Source organism: Chanodichthys erythropterus, chromosome 14 (genome assembly GCF_024489055.1).
Source record: "Chanodichthys erythropterus isolate Z2021 chromosome 14, ASM2448905v1, whole genome shotgun sequence".
Taxonomy (NCBI): domain Eukaryota; kingdom Metazoa; phylum Chordata; class Actinopteri; order Cypriniformes; family Xenocyprididae; genus Chanodichthys; species Chanodichthys erythropterus.
Window position 1 is genome coordinate 19409385 of NC_090234.1, and position 18985 is coordinate 19428369.

Genomic DNA, 18985 nt, shown 5'->3' on the forward strand with positions numbered 1-18985 from the left:
GCTCTCATACCTTAAATTCCATAACGTCCACAAAGGTGAAGTAATATAGTGCTAGATTCTTCAGTATTTCTGACTTTTCTTTTTGTAGTTGTGCAAGCTGTTGCTGTAATGTAAAAGACAAGTGAATAAATTAAACACGGTCACATTAAACAAGGTCACATAACTGTGATATCTGACAGGAAACTTATCAGCAGGGTTCACATTAGATCACTTATGGCTGAGAACTGTACTATTTTATTAATTCTAATAACCTCAATAACAGGCATGTAAAGGAGTTATGAATTCAGTTTGTGTCCTAAACTGTGTAAACAGAATCTTAGAGTAGAGGTCTGACCCGATGAATCTGAGTGCAGCGTGGGAAAACTGTTGAATTGTCGAGTGCTGGTGCGGAAGACAGAAATGACACATAAATTTAAATATCTACTATATATAATAAATATATAATATATATAATGAATATCATAAATTTAATATCTATCTATCTCGCCGACATGGGGTGACACACTGATCCGACAAAACCCTATGAAGTGTCTGTTGCTGTATGTCGGTGCAGTGTGAATTGGCCTTTAAGGTACAGAAAGTTATTTGTCTATTGCAAAACAAAAATAAACGGTTTAGAGGCATACGGTTGGATATTCTCAATGCTTTACAGTTGTACGAGACAGCGAGGGAAACAACCTTCCTTTGCCTGTTGACAAATACAACAAGGTGAGGTCTGAAGCCTCACCTAGGGCTGTTTTGAGGTACATTTAAATAGCGTTAGGGTATGTTTACACTACAACAATGTCCTAAAAAAAATTCCTTCGTGTTTTTTTGCGTACAGACAACAACATGGTCAAAACGATCCTACATGTAGTTCATACAGCTCTGCGAAAACAACTAAAAGCATTGTATTATGTATGCCAGGCCAGTAGTTGGTGATCTCACTTTGTAAAGAAACACTACACGGCTAGAAACTGAACACGTAATACACATGCACATGATGTCACCGTTTTCACACCATTTACACGGAGATGATAACCTTATACTTTTAAACCCGTTTTCTTAAGTTTGCATTTTCAGGCCCCCGAAATGCTGGTGTCATGTACACGAATGGCCAAAACGCATAAAAAGTTATCAGTTTTTAGTTAAAAAAACGTTATTGTCTAAACGCCCCCTAAACACCAGAGTGAGACAGAATCTTACTTTAACAGGACTGAAAAATCCACACAAATCTAAAGCTGTGCAATTTTTTGGGCAGGAACGGGAAGAAAAATAATTTATTTTTAGCGCTAGCGGGATTAGAAAAAAAAAAAAATCATGAGCAGACCTCTTAGTATAACAAAATATTCAAAAACTGGCTTACCACCAAATACAAAAATTAAATGTCTCAGAGCAGGATTCAAAAATAAGGATGTGAGAGAGCTTCATAACATTTGACTGAACTATCTTGCTCTATCAGGGTAGTTCTGCACTGTCACTTATGCTCACTGATTATGTACATCTATATTAAGCCTTGCAAACTTGCCAGTTGTGTCAATTAAGTTGATTGTATATCAATGAGAATTAGTTGAAATGTGGAAAATAATTAAATGTGAGATAATGACGTGTTACAGTCTTGTTTTAAAAAAAAAAAAAAAAAAAAGTAATGTTTGATGCATATGCTACTGTTTTCCAGCAATCTTGTGTTTATGAATGTATACCTGTCATGGAGTTACATCATGTATAAAAATTTGAGCTGTCAAAATTAGCGCTTTAATGCATGCGATTAATTTCAGTTTAACTCGTTAAAAAAAATTTAACGCAGCATGTTTTTTCTGTCAGAATTTGGCTAGTGTTACATTATATGATCACGCTCTTATTCGTGCAAATGTTTTTAAACCATTCAAGCGGCACAAGACAAACGAGAATGCGCTGTCTGTGAATGTCTCAAAACGTCTGTCACACACATATGGAAAGCCAAATGGTTCAAAAATACATGAATTTTAACACATGAACAACAAGTAAAATACATGTTGAACCTCCTGGCTTTCCATATTATGCACAAACAACTCGTGCGCACCGAAAGATGCATGCCAGTATCGAGTTCTCTTTCGCGCTTGAAAAAAACGACACATAATTTTGCCGTTTTGTTGAGTATCCTCATAAGAGCAGACTTAAATGACTTAAATATCATTATAAATTAACTTAAAGAGTTTTGAGAAAATGAACTGCGCGTCAGATCCGTGTCATGTTCGGCAGTGGCAGGTCTTAAAGTCACAGCAGCTTAATAAACCAGTTACTGTGATGTCTGTCATTAATGTTAATCAAAGAACAAAGGTAAAAGAGAAAATTGTAGCTTTAAATAAGGATTCATTTATATTCAATTTATAATTAATGCAATGAAGACTGTAAAGTGTTTGATAACTTTATTCAATTTCTGTATATTTCCTGTTAGACAGGTAGGAAGGCCACAGTTAAATATTACATTATAATGGGTTTATGTGAAGATTGTTTGAAGTTTACTTAAATAAAAAGTAATTTAAGGCCTAATAAATGTTGAAATTGAGAGCATTTAGTTATACTCTAATGTTGAATGTCTATAATTGTTGTTTAAAAAAAAAATCAGTACCAGTATTAGTATCAGTGATACTGGTCTTTATTCATAAAAATATACCATTAAACAAATATTTAAATATATGGTCTTTAAGTTGTTTCTACATTAATTTGGGGAGAAACTGAATTATTACAATATGAAATATTAAAAAATTATATAAGTTTTTAATTGCGACTAATCACAATTACAGAAAAATGTGTGGTTATTTAATTTTTTTAATAGATTGACAGCACTAATAAAAATATCTGAATATGTAAATTAAGATATATAAATTCAGAACATACAAAGTAGGTTTCTAAAAATAGCTATTTATCATTTATGTTGCAGAGGCAGTTAAATGTTGACAGGGCAAGTAAACTCGACCAGTACAGCAGAAAAGAATCCTTATTGTTGAGTCCCGTCAAAGACAGCATTTCTCAGATTTTGTTTTTGACAGTCAAACTAGTGAATGAACCCTGCATCAAGTCCTGACACGCACAAGCCTTTTCCCCTTGGTTGTCTTGTCGGTTTTTGCAATTCTAGAGCAAAAATGCATTGCACCTGGGAAGGTACGCAAAATAACATTTTTTGACCTCATTTCAGGCATGCACATCTATATTATATTTGATTCATAATGTGCTGCTAATATCATTGTCTTTTAGTAATGTTTAGATAATATTGTATACTTGTTCAAAAGAGGAAAAACTCAATTCAAATGGAAAAACTGCATTATTTGAGAAGAATTGTCATTTTCTCTAGGCAGTGCAAATGTGCTCTAGAATCAAGTTAGTGACAGAATCCTTAGTATCTATCAGGATTTCCAGAAAACCAGGTTAGAGCTTATAGTTAATGATGCACTGCAGATACCCATAAAGCCCAATATCAGAGAAACTATGTATAAGCAGAAAATACAAAATCCATCAAACCACAGCATCCCCACCCTACATACTATATATAGATTCACATCCTATCCTTCTAAAGTATATAATTCCACTAGATCAAGAGGTTAAATGTAACATGGGTCTGGTATTCAGATACTGTAGACCTATATGAGGTAGAGATGATATGAAAAACAGCAGAGAGGGAGATTGAACTGTGATATATGTAGGATCTTACAAAAACATGTTATGGTCACTTTTCACTTAAAAATCAAAAGATTAAAAAAAAGAAGAAATTTTAATCTGCATAAAAAACTGAACCCTGTTTTTAAAGATTTTTAAGATTTTGGGCATTGATAATATTTAACTTTAACAGAAATTGGTAATTTTTTTTTTTTACAAAAATGTGTAATATCCTTTTTATAGTTTTTTATTTAAACTTCTATATTTCCATTATTCAGTAGATTATTTTTATTACATATAAAAAAATATTTCAATTAAATTATTTTCTTTTTAATAATACTTTATAGCTCTTTATCAATTTTATTAATTAAAATAAATATATTATTGCATTATAGTCATGAGGATTGGTGGGAATTAATTGTCATTATAAAAATAATTGTCATAATAAAAATAAAATTATAAAATAATATCACAAAACAAAAATAGGCTTTATTTCATTTAAGCAATATGTAATTTATTTATTTTTTTTTACTTCTCTCGTTGGATTCTGGGTTACTACACAACCTGGACATGTTCTTGGCAGGTTTCATGAGATTCTTCCACCAAAACCAAGTAAACTGAATACCAAAGATACATTTTTATTTATTTATTTTATTTTATTTACAATTTTTTCCTTTTTTTTTTTCTTTTTTTTTTATAAATGGTATAGTTTGAAGTTCAAAAAGTTTCATGATCACCATCTCCGCTCTTTTCCAATTAAAGTGTGTTGGGGCAAAACTATGTGATGCTGTGCACAATGGGCTAAACCTCATTACATATATATATATATTTTTTTTTTTTTTTTTTGAATAGAGTGGATAAATATACTGAAGAGAACATGTAACCATGCAGTAACAGACTCAAAGGAAGTTCAGAGCACATCCCAATAAGTAGTCAAATATTACTTCACAGCTACTCCAAATGAATAGAATTAACAGGCTTTGAATTTTAAGAGTTATTTGAAGGGCACATCTGAGATTCCTTTTGTCCATGTAGGTTACTGAAATACTGACATATATATGTGAGTACAACTGAAATGTTAAACTACATATACATAAGAGCAGGAACTAAATAAAGCAAATGGGACTCCACATGGAGTCCAAACTTACCAAAAGAATAATCCAGAAAATAGCCATGTTAAGCATGCAAAAAATGCAAAAAACAAAAAAGGAAATATAAAACACTAAAAGGCAACTCAAACACAGTTAAACATGACACAGCTCCACATCATTGCGAGAAGCAGTTAAACATCTTTAACACAAAGTAGAAGGCAAAGCAGCATCTGAAATATACTTCAAAAGGACATGGTGGTTGGTTAATACAGTGGGACCAAAATGAAAAATGAACACAAAACACACTTGAGACATGAAATGCATATATAAAAATAATATTTAATAGCACACATGAAGAAGTGTTTGGTTAATTTGTTATGAGACAATCCCATTAAATAAATTAAGACAAATGATTGATGTCATGATGCTGATGATTTTCCTGTGTTTTCCCCAAAACATCTGTGGCTTATTATTAAAAATCCAGGCTAAATGTCATCTTTACCTCTTTTCCTCCAAAATTCAAGAGCTTGCATTCAGGACCTGCACAAATTTCCATTTACTTGAGAGTCAAACTATAATGTATCTGATCTGTCTTTATACCATCACATGCTTTGATTTAGCATCAGAAGTTATGTAAACATTTTTTAGCACTCAATTCACACAAATGACTTTTGAATTAAAGTTTACGTTTTTCAACTGAATGTGCATCAATTAGCAACATTCGGGTGCTTCCAATGTAGGCAACTTTGTGGATTATAATAGGAGTGGTTTAGTTTTGTTTTGTGTTTTAAAAATACTTATTATCCCACTCACTATGTTCTAAGATCATCAGGGTTAAAGGGGCAAATTTTCCAATGCGCAGAATTGTGTCAGAATAGGCACTGGCTCTGGCACCAGGATCTTGTTGGTGGAAAAGGTGTATCTGAGACAAATAACCAGGGGGAAAAATGTTCTTTTTTACCCCACAGTAGTCATTTGAGATGTGCACATCAGATCAGTGACTGTAATAGCAGGAATGCAGGACCAAAACAAGTAGAGGTGTGAAACTACAACACGCCTACATTCCTAAAGCAACATGGGCTGAACGGATGTCATTTCCTGATCTGATAAAAACCAAAAAAGATATGGTGATTGCATCTCCTCTCTGGGTTATATGGACTGATCCACACAAAATGATTCCATGTTAAGAATAGCTTAATCCTATTTGTGGTGTTGTGGTCAAGTTAAGTGTGGCCAAAGGTTCCTGGAAAGAAAGACAGATCTGGGAAAGCCCCTCTCATGAGGACATCACCTTATGTTCTATGACTGACACTACATCAAACATTTGAAAAATAAAAAAATTGGGCTGCATGACAAAACAGTGTTTTTACAATGATCTCAAACTAAACCTCCATGTTCCATGACCATAAGGAGTGATGTTTGAATCACTCTCTGATGGTTGAGGAATGAGCACCATGGGAACCCATGAACAGCATGGTAAACATGCTTCAGAGATGTTCAGGGTTGTGGCAATGGCAACAAAGCATTACAGAAAGGACTGGGCTTGGCGACTATGGTGTTCGAGGGGGTATGATGGCAATCAGATGGGAGACTAAAAGTGCTGAAACAGAAAAAAAGTCAATTTGCAAGGGTAGCCCCTGACAAAATGTATGACACAGAATGTAGGAGTAACGCAGGCTTAGATGCCTCTCGCGATTTAATCAAATAGGGCTGTCCAACAAACTCAAGTTCCTCTTTTCTTATATCGAAATCCTCTGACATTTCTTTATAAAATTTCTCATTTTAGACTTCTAATTCGTGACCAGTGTTTTGTTTTGCTCTATCTTCTGCACTTCCACATTCGTCATTGCGTCATGCAACGGGTCAGGGGTTACTCTTCTGCCGCAAATTGATGCGTATGGCCATAAGTTAATTATTATAGTCAATAAAGTTTTAAATATGGCTTCTTTTTTTTTTTTTTTTTTTTTTTAAACCCATTGCTTCGCTTCAGAAGGCCTTTATTAAACCCCAGAGCCGTGTTTTTGGGATTCAAAATTGGGACCCCCATTCACTGCTATTATAAAGCTTGGAAGAGCCAGGATATTTTTGAATATATCTCCAATTGTGTTCGTCTGAAAGAAGATAGTCATATACACCTAGGAAGGCTTGAGGGTGAGTAAATCATGGGGTAATTTTCATTTTTGGGTGAACTAACCCTTTAATATCAGCTCAGAAGATGTATACAAAGTTGTATATTTGCTAAAAGATGTAGTGTCATCATTTAGAGCAGCAGTTCTCAACCAGGGGACTGGGGCCCACTAGGCAGCCTCAGCAAACTTCCAAGGTGAGAGCAGGATGATTCATGGTGGGTTGAGAACCACTGATAGAGAGGAACTGTTCTACAAGTTTGCTGTTGAACAACCACTAACATCAGATACAGTAAATATTATATGTACTTCTAGAATTAAACTGTTCAAAAGTTTAAGGCCATTAAAGAGTCCCTTTCAGGGTGCTGCACAATAGCTGATGTGATCAGGGTCATGGCACCAGATTTAATTTAGAAGGGTATAATCAGATATTATGACAGTAAAATACTTTTCGTCGATAGCTGAAACACTGGGATGGTCCTTGGTAAACATGGATATTAAAACCTCATGTACTGACGTGTGACTGGAAGCAGGAGAAAACATGCAGTAGTATCACTCAACAATTATCTTGACTGATTAAAGGTGTAGTAAATGGTTTTAGCCATTTTGCTAAGTGCAACCCCCCCCACCCCCAACAACAACAACAACAACATCACTTGCAGCACCTTTAATACATTAAACATTGAATTATAGTCAATTACATGTGTAAAATATTATATAAGCATCAACATCACAACCTTCACTCAGTCATTACAACATACTTGATTCATAACTTACATTGTTGTTGCGCGTCTCAACGGCTGGGAATTTTCTGACGATGAATTTCACGGCTGATTCCAGGTTTTTGTCAATTAGGTAGGAAGGTTTTGCCTTGGGATCTCCACAGGCCTACAATGAACAGGAAAAAAAACATCACTGCTAAACGTGCAACAGCTTTAACAGCACCACTGTGAACATATGCAGAAAACTGACTGATAATCCACTGATAATGAAACAAATATTCAAACCGTTTGAGACCGATCAGAGAGGATGAACAGTGAGGTAAAGTGCAGGGATTTGATCACAGTTAGAAAATGCAGGGGATGAAAAAAAAGAAAGAAAAGGCCAGAATGTAGAAGAGACTGAAAGAGAATGAAGGACAGAAAGAATGAAAGGTAGGGATGGGAATCATAAGGAACTCATTGATTTCAGTTTTATCATGATTCTTAGAACCTTTTAGGAAGCATAAAATAATTGAATCAAACTATATTATTTACTAACTAATATATTATATATAATATATATATATATATATATATATATATATATATATATATATATATAAAAAGAAAGAAAAATGACTATCATCTGTGATTCATCTAGGGCTGGAACAACGCATCAATGTAAATAATTACGATTACAAAGAATTCAATTACGCAAATTAGTCAATTTGCGTGGAATGCGTCAATTCGTTGCACTTTTTATGGTCATCCCCAATGATGGCAGCTCCGACTCTCGGGCATGCTGAAAATCAGCCATTATTACAAAAATACGGAGCCCAATCTAAAGTGTGGGAATTTTTAAACAGAGACCAAATAAAATGGTGCTCTGCACGCTCTGTAAAACTGAAATGACAAAGGCCTACCACAGCAGCACAACTTCAAGCATTTGAGCTTCTGGAAAGAAAACATCCCAGGGCTCTCCTACCTCAAAACGACCAGACGGCAGTGGAAGTATTTTGGACTATTATAGTGTCTCTCTGCAACCGGTTACAAAGCAATTAATGAAATATTTCATTTATTTAAAAGGTTAGCTCACACAAAAATGAAAATTCTGTCATCATTTAGTCACCCTCATGTTGTTTTAAACCCATAAGAGTGTCGTTCATCTTAGGAACACAATTGATATTTTTTATGAAATCTGAGCGATTTCAGTGCCTCCATTGACAGCTAAGCAACTACCACTTTTGATGCTTAAAGTTCATAAAGAAATCGTCAAAATAATCCGTATGAATTAAGAGGTTTAGTCCGAATTTTCTGAAGAAACAATCCTTTTGCAGGCTGAACAGATGTAATTTAGGCTTTTATTCACATATAATCATTCAAGTGGTGGTTGCTTAGCTGTTAATGGAAGGACAAAAATTGCTCAGATTTCATTAAAAATATCTTAATTTGTGTTCTGAAGTTGAACGAAAGTCTTATGGGTTTGGAACAACATGAGGGTGAGTAAATGATGACAGAATGTTCATTTTCAGGTGAACTATCCCTTTATTAACATGCTGCCAGTCGTGGTAAAACCATAAAAAAAGTTTTATGGACACAGTCATGTTTAATACTGTCTTACTGCTATGGCTAGTTAGAATGCGGTTGTGACTGTTTTGATCATCAACGGAATGAACATATTCAAGCAGCTACTTTAATCTCTTTAAAGAACAAAACATTTCAGGATTCACACTTTTAAGCAATATCTACTGCAAATCCCAAAAACTGACTGAGCACAGCCATGGTAAACACCTTTCCTAATTAGGTCTAATAAATAGATATTATCTTGTCATAAATAGTATCATCGATTTATCAGAAAAATAATCGATAGAAAAAATAATTGCTAGTTCCGGCCCTAGATTTAACTGTCCAAGAAAAAAAAAAAAAAAGTATAAAAAAATTCAGGAATCGAACTACAACCAATGTGTATGGCGCAATAGAATTATTATTATTTTTTTTTTATTATAGATGTGTGTTTTTTTTTTTTTTGTATCGTATGATTTCGTTGAGCATAATCTTTACTGTATTTTAGTACATTGTTCCAGGTTTGTTTAAAAAATTTTACCAGTTCTGGATTCCCAACCCTAATGGAAGGACAGACAAAAAAGGGAAAGAGAAAGAGAGAGGACAGAATTGAAAATGCTCTTCAAATGGACAAGGTGCTGTGTGAGAAGTTGGAGAGCAGTTAGTGGAACACAGACAGCAGTGTATGATCAGAAACAGTCCTGGAGAGAGAGCAACAGAGAGATGGTGGGTTTGCTGGACAGTGCGTCTGATTGGCTGGCTGTTCTGTAAGAGGTGAGTGTCTTACAGAGTGAAGGAGCTGGAACGCGTCAGTGGACGTGCAGCTGAGGCAGGGCAGTGTATATGGTCACATGACACGTTACATGATGCTTTACATGCACCTACGGCTAACGCAGCATCAAACCTCAAGACCATTCCAGTGTGCACGGCAACACACAGAGGCTCTGGGTGCTGTAAGACAACATGTGTTTTTTTACGAAGCCCATTAGGTCGTTCCCAAAAAAAGACACCGCATGGCTAGCAAACTGACGGGGGTTACACGCAGGCCCTGGAAATGATGCAAACCGGCAATCAGCTCAGGGTAACAGAACGAAACCCACTAACATTAAATTTACATTAGCTAAATTACTCCTGTGCCCACTGATAATTTAACACAGCCAATCACAGAGGAGTAAATAAATAAAGCCACAGAGAATCTGTACTATGCCTCAAAAATGGCTGGCTATGGCTAGTTTTGTTCTTCCTTGTTTATAGTACTACTGACATCCAACTGGTGCTTTGCAGTTAAAAGCAAACTTGCTGAAAATAAAGAAGATGGTAAAAATAAAACAAACAAATAAGGGGGGAAAAAAATTAAAAATAAAAATAAGCCTCATGCATTAATAATATTTATTATTACCCCAACAAATGTAAGCAAAGGTTTGTAGTAACATATTTGGCTGGGCGATATTTGTGAATCTGCCTATATTAGTGATTTATAAAAAATAAAATAATTGGCACATTACTTTTGCTGTTAAATTGTGCTAAATTGAATGGTTGAAAGATTTTAATTTCTTGAAGGGCGACCATCTCCACTTTTCAAACTTTTCATAAACTAATCATCTCAAACACAATGTATCAATATTTTATATTGTATATTATGATGCTTAAAGAAATGTATGCATCATAACCAGTGTTGGGTGTAGTGTTGTCAAAAGTACCGACTGCGATACCAAGTCACTACTGAAAATTTAAAAATGTGCTGCTGAGCGGATTCTTTAACACCTCTGATTGGCCATTGTGTTCACGCGCTCATCAGATATGTCTGATTGGCTACAATGTTCAACACTTCAAAAACATTGTAAACAGTCATGACGCAGTTGTGACGCTCTTCACCAAGCGCTTACAAAGATACACACGGGAGCGCTTGAGACCGGTCCACTGATAGACGCCTGCTTTCAAATGCTCCCGCTTTCAAATTCAAACACTCCCGTGTTTCACAGACATACCTGATGAGCGTGTGAACACAATGGCCAATCAGAGGTGTTTACGAATCTGCTCAACAGTGCTCAAAGCGTCACATTTTTAAAATTTCAGTACCGACTTGGTATCGCGGTCGGTACTTTTGACAACACTAGTTGGGTGTAATGCTACTAAGCTACTAAGTAATTAATTACTGTAATTTAATTGCTTCTCCCTTAAGAAAGTAATCTAAGGGATTACTGTTAATTTTTCTGTAATGCATTAAATACTGTAGAGACTATAGAACAATTGTATATAAAACAAAAGTGGGTTTAACATCACAATTTAAATATCTAATGTTAAAATATATGGTTTTTAATGCAAATTTCTCCCTTTTAAACACTTTGGTCAGACAGTTCAAGAATATTTTATGCATTTGTTTTATTTTTTATTTGAAAGAATTAAAAGAGCAGTTTCACATCTATGCTTTTATTCAATTGGTTGATATGGGATTAAATAGAAAGTAATTAGTAATAAGTGATGTAATACTCTTTAGAGTAATTAGCACAATAATCTAATTACACTGTTGAAGATGTAATTAGTAGCTAGTAATTAATTACTTTTTTAAAGGAACTTACCCAACACTGATTATAGCATTATAATGTACAGCAAAAAAAAAAAATAAATAAAAAAATAATAAAAAAAAAATGGATAAACATTAATTGATTTGACATTTACAAACACTATTGATTGTTTGAATTTTAGAACAAATCGGTTTAGATTTTATTTTAAATCTATTTTACTGATTGCAATAAACATTTTGAATCTATGAAGGCAGCAAATGGTTGTCAAAATGATGGCTCCTCTGCTCACAAAAACATCCATAAATATAGACGTATACTTCAAATATCATCAAAATGCAGCTAAAAATACTGAGATATAATTAATAATTTTTTTAGCTATACCGCCCAGCTCTCACCACTCAAAATCTGTAAGACTGGCATTATCGCAAAAAAACAACAACAATCAAAACGAAAATCACTCCGCTAAAGAAACAGAAATAAATCTGTTTAAAGAAAGGTTAAACAGAAGAGTCCTGCTGGTGCTACAGTTTGGGAAGGGCCTTTTTTGTGAGTTGCGTACAGAAAGATCATGGGACATGAGACTGGTAGGAGAGCGGGGGGAAGGGGGGGACTGAGATTTTAGGAAGGTGAAAAGCTGTGCAAACCTTCCAAACTTGTCCTTGCTGGGGGAAGCATTGTAACAGAAAGAGAGAAAATTACACATAAACACAGGTTCCAATGTCTACCATGCATGTTCACTTCAAAACAAATTAGCTTTGGGAACTAATTGTAAGTCGTTCCGGTTAGTGTGTTGGTTCGGGTCCTAAGGAGGGACGCAAGGGGTCAGTCGGGTCACACAGTGCATTGAGAGGCAGTCGTTCCCAGAGCTAACATTGACACCATGCAGAATTCACTCCTCCGGGAGCAGGAACACTGTGGGCTGAGTTCAGAATTCACGTCATGTTCAAGAAAAGACTAGGAAGTTTGTGATTAGTCAAAGAAACATAATCCATGCAAGTAAAAGGGAACCAAGGTCAACATGTTCACAAAATAACTGAAAACAGATCTGAACTTAAAGAATGACGAACAGAATCACACTGCAAAAATAGAGCGAGCAAACAAACAAAACAGACAAACAAACAAACAAAAATGTCATTATTATCTGCTCCAATGCATCAAATCATCTCATGCACAGAATTATAAGAGCAAAGGGCCAATTACAGCTGACCATCACTGATCTCAGACTGAATCCATTCAGGTGAACTTTGTCTATCTGTGTCATTTCAATCAGAAGTAATAGCAGGTAAGAGTACTAGATGGTGCAGCACTTCATCGAGTAGCGCACTAAATGTGCTTAATCATTTGAACTCAGTTTAACTGTAGCTTTTGAAAAAGAAACTTTTTTTCCCCTAGAACTTAATACAACAGCTTCTATTGTCTCTTACCCCTTTTCCACCAAAATAATGATACAGCTAGGCAGAGTGCAACGTAAAGCAGAAATGTTCCATCCAACAACTCGCAATAAGCGTTGTGCTTTGTTATTTTTGTTATGAGCAAAGTCCCAGCTTTCAAATTCAGCTAAAAAAAATAAATTTAAGAGAATTTAGATATATATATGCACTAGATTACATATTTATACTTCTATATTTCATGTATGTTTGAATAAATCCGCATGAAAACAAGTTATGACAGCCACCATTTAAATGTTTATATTTGAGACATGCACCAGTCAACCGGATATAAATCAGTTTTTAGATTTATTTTGGACAATCTCTTTTCCAGACTTGCACACAAACTACATTGCAATTATTTCCCAAAATGTCATTTGTGTGCAAGTCTGTAAACAGAACGTTAACACAGGCCAGAGACGGGACACACCTAGGGCCCTATAATTTCACGATCACGGAATCGCGGACGGAATCGCAGAATCCATTCATAAAAACGGAATTTACTATATAACGCGGAATGTCACGGAATTTGTCAAATTTTTGATGAATGAATTAAAAGCAGGTCAGTACACTTAAATTAAATCGTGATATAGACTAGTGTCTGTGAATATTAAACCGCAAAAAGACTATTTAAATGTGAATCCTGCATGCCTTTGTGCCTCTGAAATGAATGATGCGGAAGCGCAGTTTCATTTACCTCACACCCACTCGCTGAAGCACATGCGACGCTCGCGGTGTTTTCGTCCTCTGTCGCCTCAGTATATGAACGCACAAATTAATCTCCAGAGCTGCTCTGAAAGTCACTTCATCAGCATTTAACCGCTTCGTTTGAGAAAACTACCATCATAAACAGAGAAACTCAAAGCTCTAGGCAAACCATCAAAATAAAAGTTTGATTTAACTTGACAAACATATTACTGTTGTACAGTAGAATTTAGATAAATTAAATTTAACAATAAATTATTAAAATATATTTTTAAACAATAATCTCAGTGTCTCAATGTTTTAATTTTAACAGTAAAGCTCTGTTGTGCAGCACATTGTTTGATTTCGTGATTAAAAGATAAATTAAATGGTATGCGTTAATTTGATTGCCAGAAAAATTTAAATACACAACAGAACTTCTGAAAAAAAATCATAAAAAATCATAAAAATATATTTTTTTAATTAATAAATATAGTTGTTTTTAAGAATTCAATTAATTAGACATACTTTTTGATTATTAAAATGGAATTAAACCATTAAAATAGAATCCAGAAAACAGAATTTGGTAAAAATAAAATTTGAGGGGAAAGAAAAAAACGTTTATCATAGGGCCCTAAAATTTTTTTATTTTTTTTGTTAAACTTTTATTAAATTGTTGGTAAATTGGACAAAATTCATTATTTCAATTAAGTAGACATGCTTTTTGATTACTAAAATGTAATTTAACCATTAAAATGGAGCCAAAAAATAAATAAAACGGAAAAAAACGAAATCTAGAAAAAATTAAATGAAAAAAAAAAGGAATTTGGGAAAAAATAAAACAGATTTCATAGGGCCCTACACACCAAAGACGGATACAAAGAGAACATAAAGTAAGCGCAGCGCTGCTTTTTGTATAGCAGTAACCAGAGAAGCGCTGTATCACTGCTGTTCCATAAGCGTAAGAGTAATTTTGCATTTTCCTTTAGTACATCTGCTGTTTTTGTGCAGGTATGTCTGATGTCGCATAATTTCACAAAGCTAAAGTCAGACCATTCCATTTTTTGTTTTAAATCTTGAAATTATATAATCTAATTTAAAACAAAAACAACTGCTAATGCTACATGTATGGATTGTAAATGCAGTGCTTGCCCCTAATTTCAAATGGCTACATATATGTTTTGTTAAAGGCCTGAAATGCAGCAAATAAAAAACAAATACATTTACTTAAAGACAAAAAAAAAAAAGGCAACTGGTAGGGCACGATTCATCGAAATTAAACCGCACATGATTTGGCAAAGGCAGCATTTTTTATGTGCAGCTTGTCAGTAAAATACAGCTCTGTGATTAATAAATGCTGCTCCATCTGAAAGCCAGAAGGTGCTCTCGCACAGAAACTCCAAATATACCCCGCAAAAGTAGTAAGATAATGCACGTCGTTCAAGGAAATCTCTATGTGCATCAAACTATCGCTGTAGTTGAATAAACAGAAGATTGAAATGCTTTGATTGATTAAACATGACTAATAAACACACGGCTACGACAATATATGGTATCTGAGTTCTTCAAGCCTTATCGGGCATTTACATAATAAAGTAAATTTATAACGCAATGCTAATCGACATAGCCTTTATCACTGGATAGAATACCATGAAATATATATGTTGTGTGCCGTATCAAAGTCCCTTTAAGACAAGTCATTTCACTCGGCGGCCATCTTTGAAACGCCTCTCAGGCATCCTGGGCATCATGCAGCTCCTATCTCTTTGAATGGGGAAACATCAGATTCTCCAAAACTGTTCGTCAACCTTACGATTAAATTTGATATTTGAAATCACCAATGAAATCTAACAACAACCGACTCATAAATTTAGTTTCTAAATGCTCGAATCATGACAAAAAAACTTTTTTTTTTCTGGCTGGATCAAGCTAATGCGCATGCGCAGACCTAAATGCGCGTCTCTTCTATAGAAACCGGTGATTCTAACGGCCGCTGAAGTGACGCGAAGACTTTACCAGTCGGCGATTGGCTCTTGGCTTTAGAAGGCGGGACTTATTCCGCCATATTGCGCGTTACACTTTCTCCCATTCAAAACAATACGAGTGACACGTCTTGTGTTATTCTATAGTATTTGGCCGTATTCTGTGTAAGAAGCCACATCATCTCACAAAGATGTTTGTTTTCAAACACTCAACTGATGTTATGAAGTAAGTTTGGAGTAAAAACATGTTATTAAATGTTGTCTTTTGTTGGACAAGAGGTTCATAAATGTTTCTCATGTTTGGAAAAATGTTTGACGCATGTTGCTTTTTCAAATGCACTTTATAAGCGACACAAACTTGCAGTGCTTTCAAATGGATCAGCATTTACTAATCACAGAACCTTGCTTCACTGACAAGCTGCACATAAAAAAATGAATTATTTTTTTGCAATTTCATAATTGCACAAAGCCAAATTGGTTTAAGCGTGTTTTCGTGTTAATTCTGATTAATTGTGCAGCCCTAGCAACCAGTATCAGAATTTGTAAAAAAAATATGAATCAGCCATGAAAAATTCCAGATTTTCCGGAATTAAATGTTTGTATATAAATCAGTTATTAATTTTGAAATTGACATGTACTGTACCTGATTTAGATCCAAAAGAATCGAAATTGAACAGAATTGAATCCAAATCGGAATTGAATTGAATCATGTTTTTGAATCAAAATTGAATTTGTGTCAATGCCCAGCCCTATAATGCAAAGGAAGAGAAAGCAGGGGTCTTAAGAAATGTTTTATTTATTTTTTATTTTTTTAAGTTGGACGAATTTAAATTTCACATGCCATATCAAACGTGTAAAACTCTTGGTGGGATGCTCCAAAAACATCATGAGACTGCCAAAAATCTCTCTCTGAATGTGCTTGACTGTAAAGAGGATATATCTACAGATGCAAAAAAATAAATCTACTAGTTAACCTCACTAATCTGCTGGCTGAGAAGCCCATTTGTCTGGCCTTTGGTGGAAATGCACAGAATGGCTCCTGGTTTGGGCACTGGCTTGGCACCAGGACTCTGTTGGTGGAAAAGAGGTCTCTGAGGATTTCATGTCAAACTAAACACACTGTGAGATAAGGGCACACTTCCTGAGGTTGTTTCCATGGAAGTATTCTGCTGTCATTTCCTGTGACACAGTTTTGCTACCAACCTATATACTAGCGGTGAACTCAAACAAATTCCAAACTGCATTTAATACAACTTGTGTTTAAAATAAAGTCAGTGTTAGTTATCATTCTATGCTTAAACTGCACAAGCATAGGAAAGATGAGAAGGTCATTATGTTTTACTTAAGGTTTAAACCTATATGAAAAACAAGCATTAAATCTTTTTGACATAAATAGTAAACATTACAAAGCAGAAAGAACAATAAAAATGTCAGCGGCAGATATTCAGTTTCAAATCAGCATCAAATGCTATCTAAAATCTTAACTCCCTCTCTGTATCCACCAGAATGCAACATAGATCTTACAGCACTCAGTGCAATGCCTGCCAGTTGCTAGGCAACAGGACTACCAAAAGCGTGTATTCCAATTTCTAGTCCTGTGGAAAAGCAATCCCTCAACTAAATTTGACAGAAAAAAAAAAATGCAAAATGAAGTAACGGGCAATAACACTGAACTGGTTCGTCAAGTTTCCCACAGTGCATTCAACCGTATTGTATTCCGAATGGATATGGTGCATGGGAGTACACAAGAATATGACAGAATATGACTAATATTGGGTTGACCCCCGGTGACTTGTCTGAATGAGCAAGGTCAGACATACACAAGAGTGACATCAGTGGGCATGGAGAGACAGGCGGCACTCCAGAGAGCTTCTTGCACTCTAAACGGGCATCACACACACTGATGAATTCACATCACATATCTGAGTGAGTTCACGGCCAGAGGGAGGAAAAATGGTAATGGCGATGGTCCTCCACTAGCCCACTTTCTGCTGTGATCTGGCCTGCTTCCATTTTGGCTAGCCTCAATGCCAAGCCTTTCTCAAAAACCTTAGAACTGGCTTTATTGGCAAAGGGATAGATTTTTGTTGAACATACAGACTAGAACTGACAGGCTTTTTACTTTGTGTGTGATGCTTGCACGATTCAAGATACTCATGAAAACATGTCCAGCTCACATTTTCAACCCAACATTAAGTGAAAAAAATGTTGCATTATGAAAATAAACACCATTATTTCATGACATTTAAGCACTTCACTTTTTCGTTAGATTTTTTTAGTGGTAGGCCAATATACCAGCCAGACAAATTAATAATTTGGCTTTATTCTGCATCAGTATGTTTGTTTATGAGACATGTTATCTGTTAAAATTTATTGTCAATGTTTTTATATTAATATATATATTTTTTCCCACCTCCCCAGTGATTATTATGTTAAATAAGCACTTAAATTTAATTAAATCTATTTTTTTGTCATTAAATTTTTGTTGGTCACTAAAATCTAACCTAGTTAAGAAACAATGTTACAATTAAAAATACTGTAATATATATTTTTCAAAATCAGAATTAAATAATTGAAACAATGCTACACATGGGTCAGCTTGTTTGTAACATGGACAATTAATTGCATTTACTGCAAGGGAAATCTGCTTACTTGCCATGAAAATAACATCAAATATATAAGCAAAATATCTTTTGATTTTGGGGTGAAAAATGACCCAGACATGATATATACCCAAATATGTTTTAATTTCCCATAATTCCAATTAGAGCTGCACGATTAATTGTTAAAAGATTGCGATCTCGATTCAAACATCCACACAATTTTATTCCTAATTAACAATAATAGGTAAGAAACAACTTCTCAAACATAACGTCTTTCCAACCATAAAGTATTGTTATTTTTTTCGTTACCAACCCTCTACCATGCGAGTAAATCACAATATACGACTAAATCTTCACTCTGGGCGACTAAATAATGTCTACCATTAGCCAATGGCTAATAAATTCTTAGATTTTACTCGCCAGTGTGTGTGTTAGAGGTTAAGTACTTTAGCATAGATATATTTTCACTCGCTGAACACTCTGACTGAGCACTTGACAGTTTTGCTGTACTTTCAATTCAGCTCAATGGATACGCAGCGTACCTGTATTTGACGTACCGCAAACTCTAGTGCGAAAGTGCACGACTCGCCATCATTTTGTTGAGTGTGCAGTTTCAGAATCGATGAGCTACAATTTAAACTAGGGGTGGAACGGTTCTTGGTAAAAAA

General features: G+C 34.8%; 1 protein-coding gene across 6 annotated transcripts in view; it reads right to left on the minus strand.

The window, feature by feature from the left end:
• Nucleotides 1–18985, minus strand: part of nckap1 (NCK-associated protein 1) — a 57261-nt gene that overhangs the window by 34209 nt on the left and 4067 nt on the right. For 4 of the 6 annotated variants that reach the window (XM_067409048.1, XM_067409046.1, XM_067409047.1 and 1 more), the window contains exons 2-3: nt 7610–7720; nt 11–103 (exon numbers count right to left, since the gene is read on the minus strand). In XM_067409048.1, the coding sequence (XP_067265149.1) occupies nt 11–103; nt 7610–7720 (204 nt within the window). The remainder of the gene's footprint in view (nt 1–10; nt 104–7609; nt 7721–18985) is intronic. The other 2 variants (XM_067409049.1, XM_067409045.1) reach the window with 1 other exon arrangement.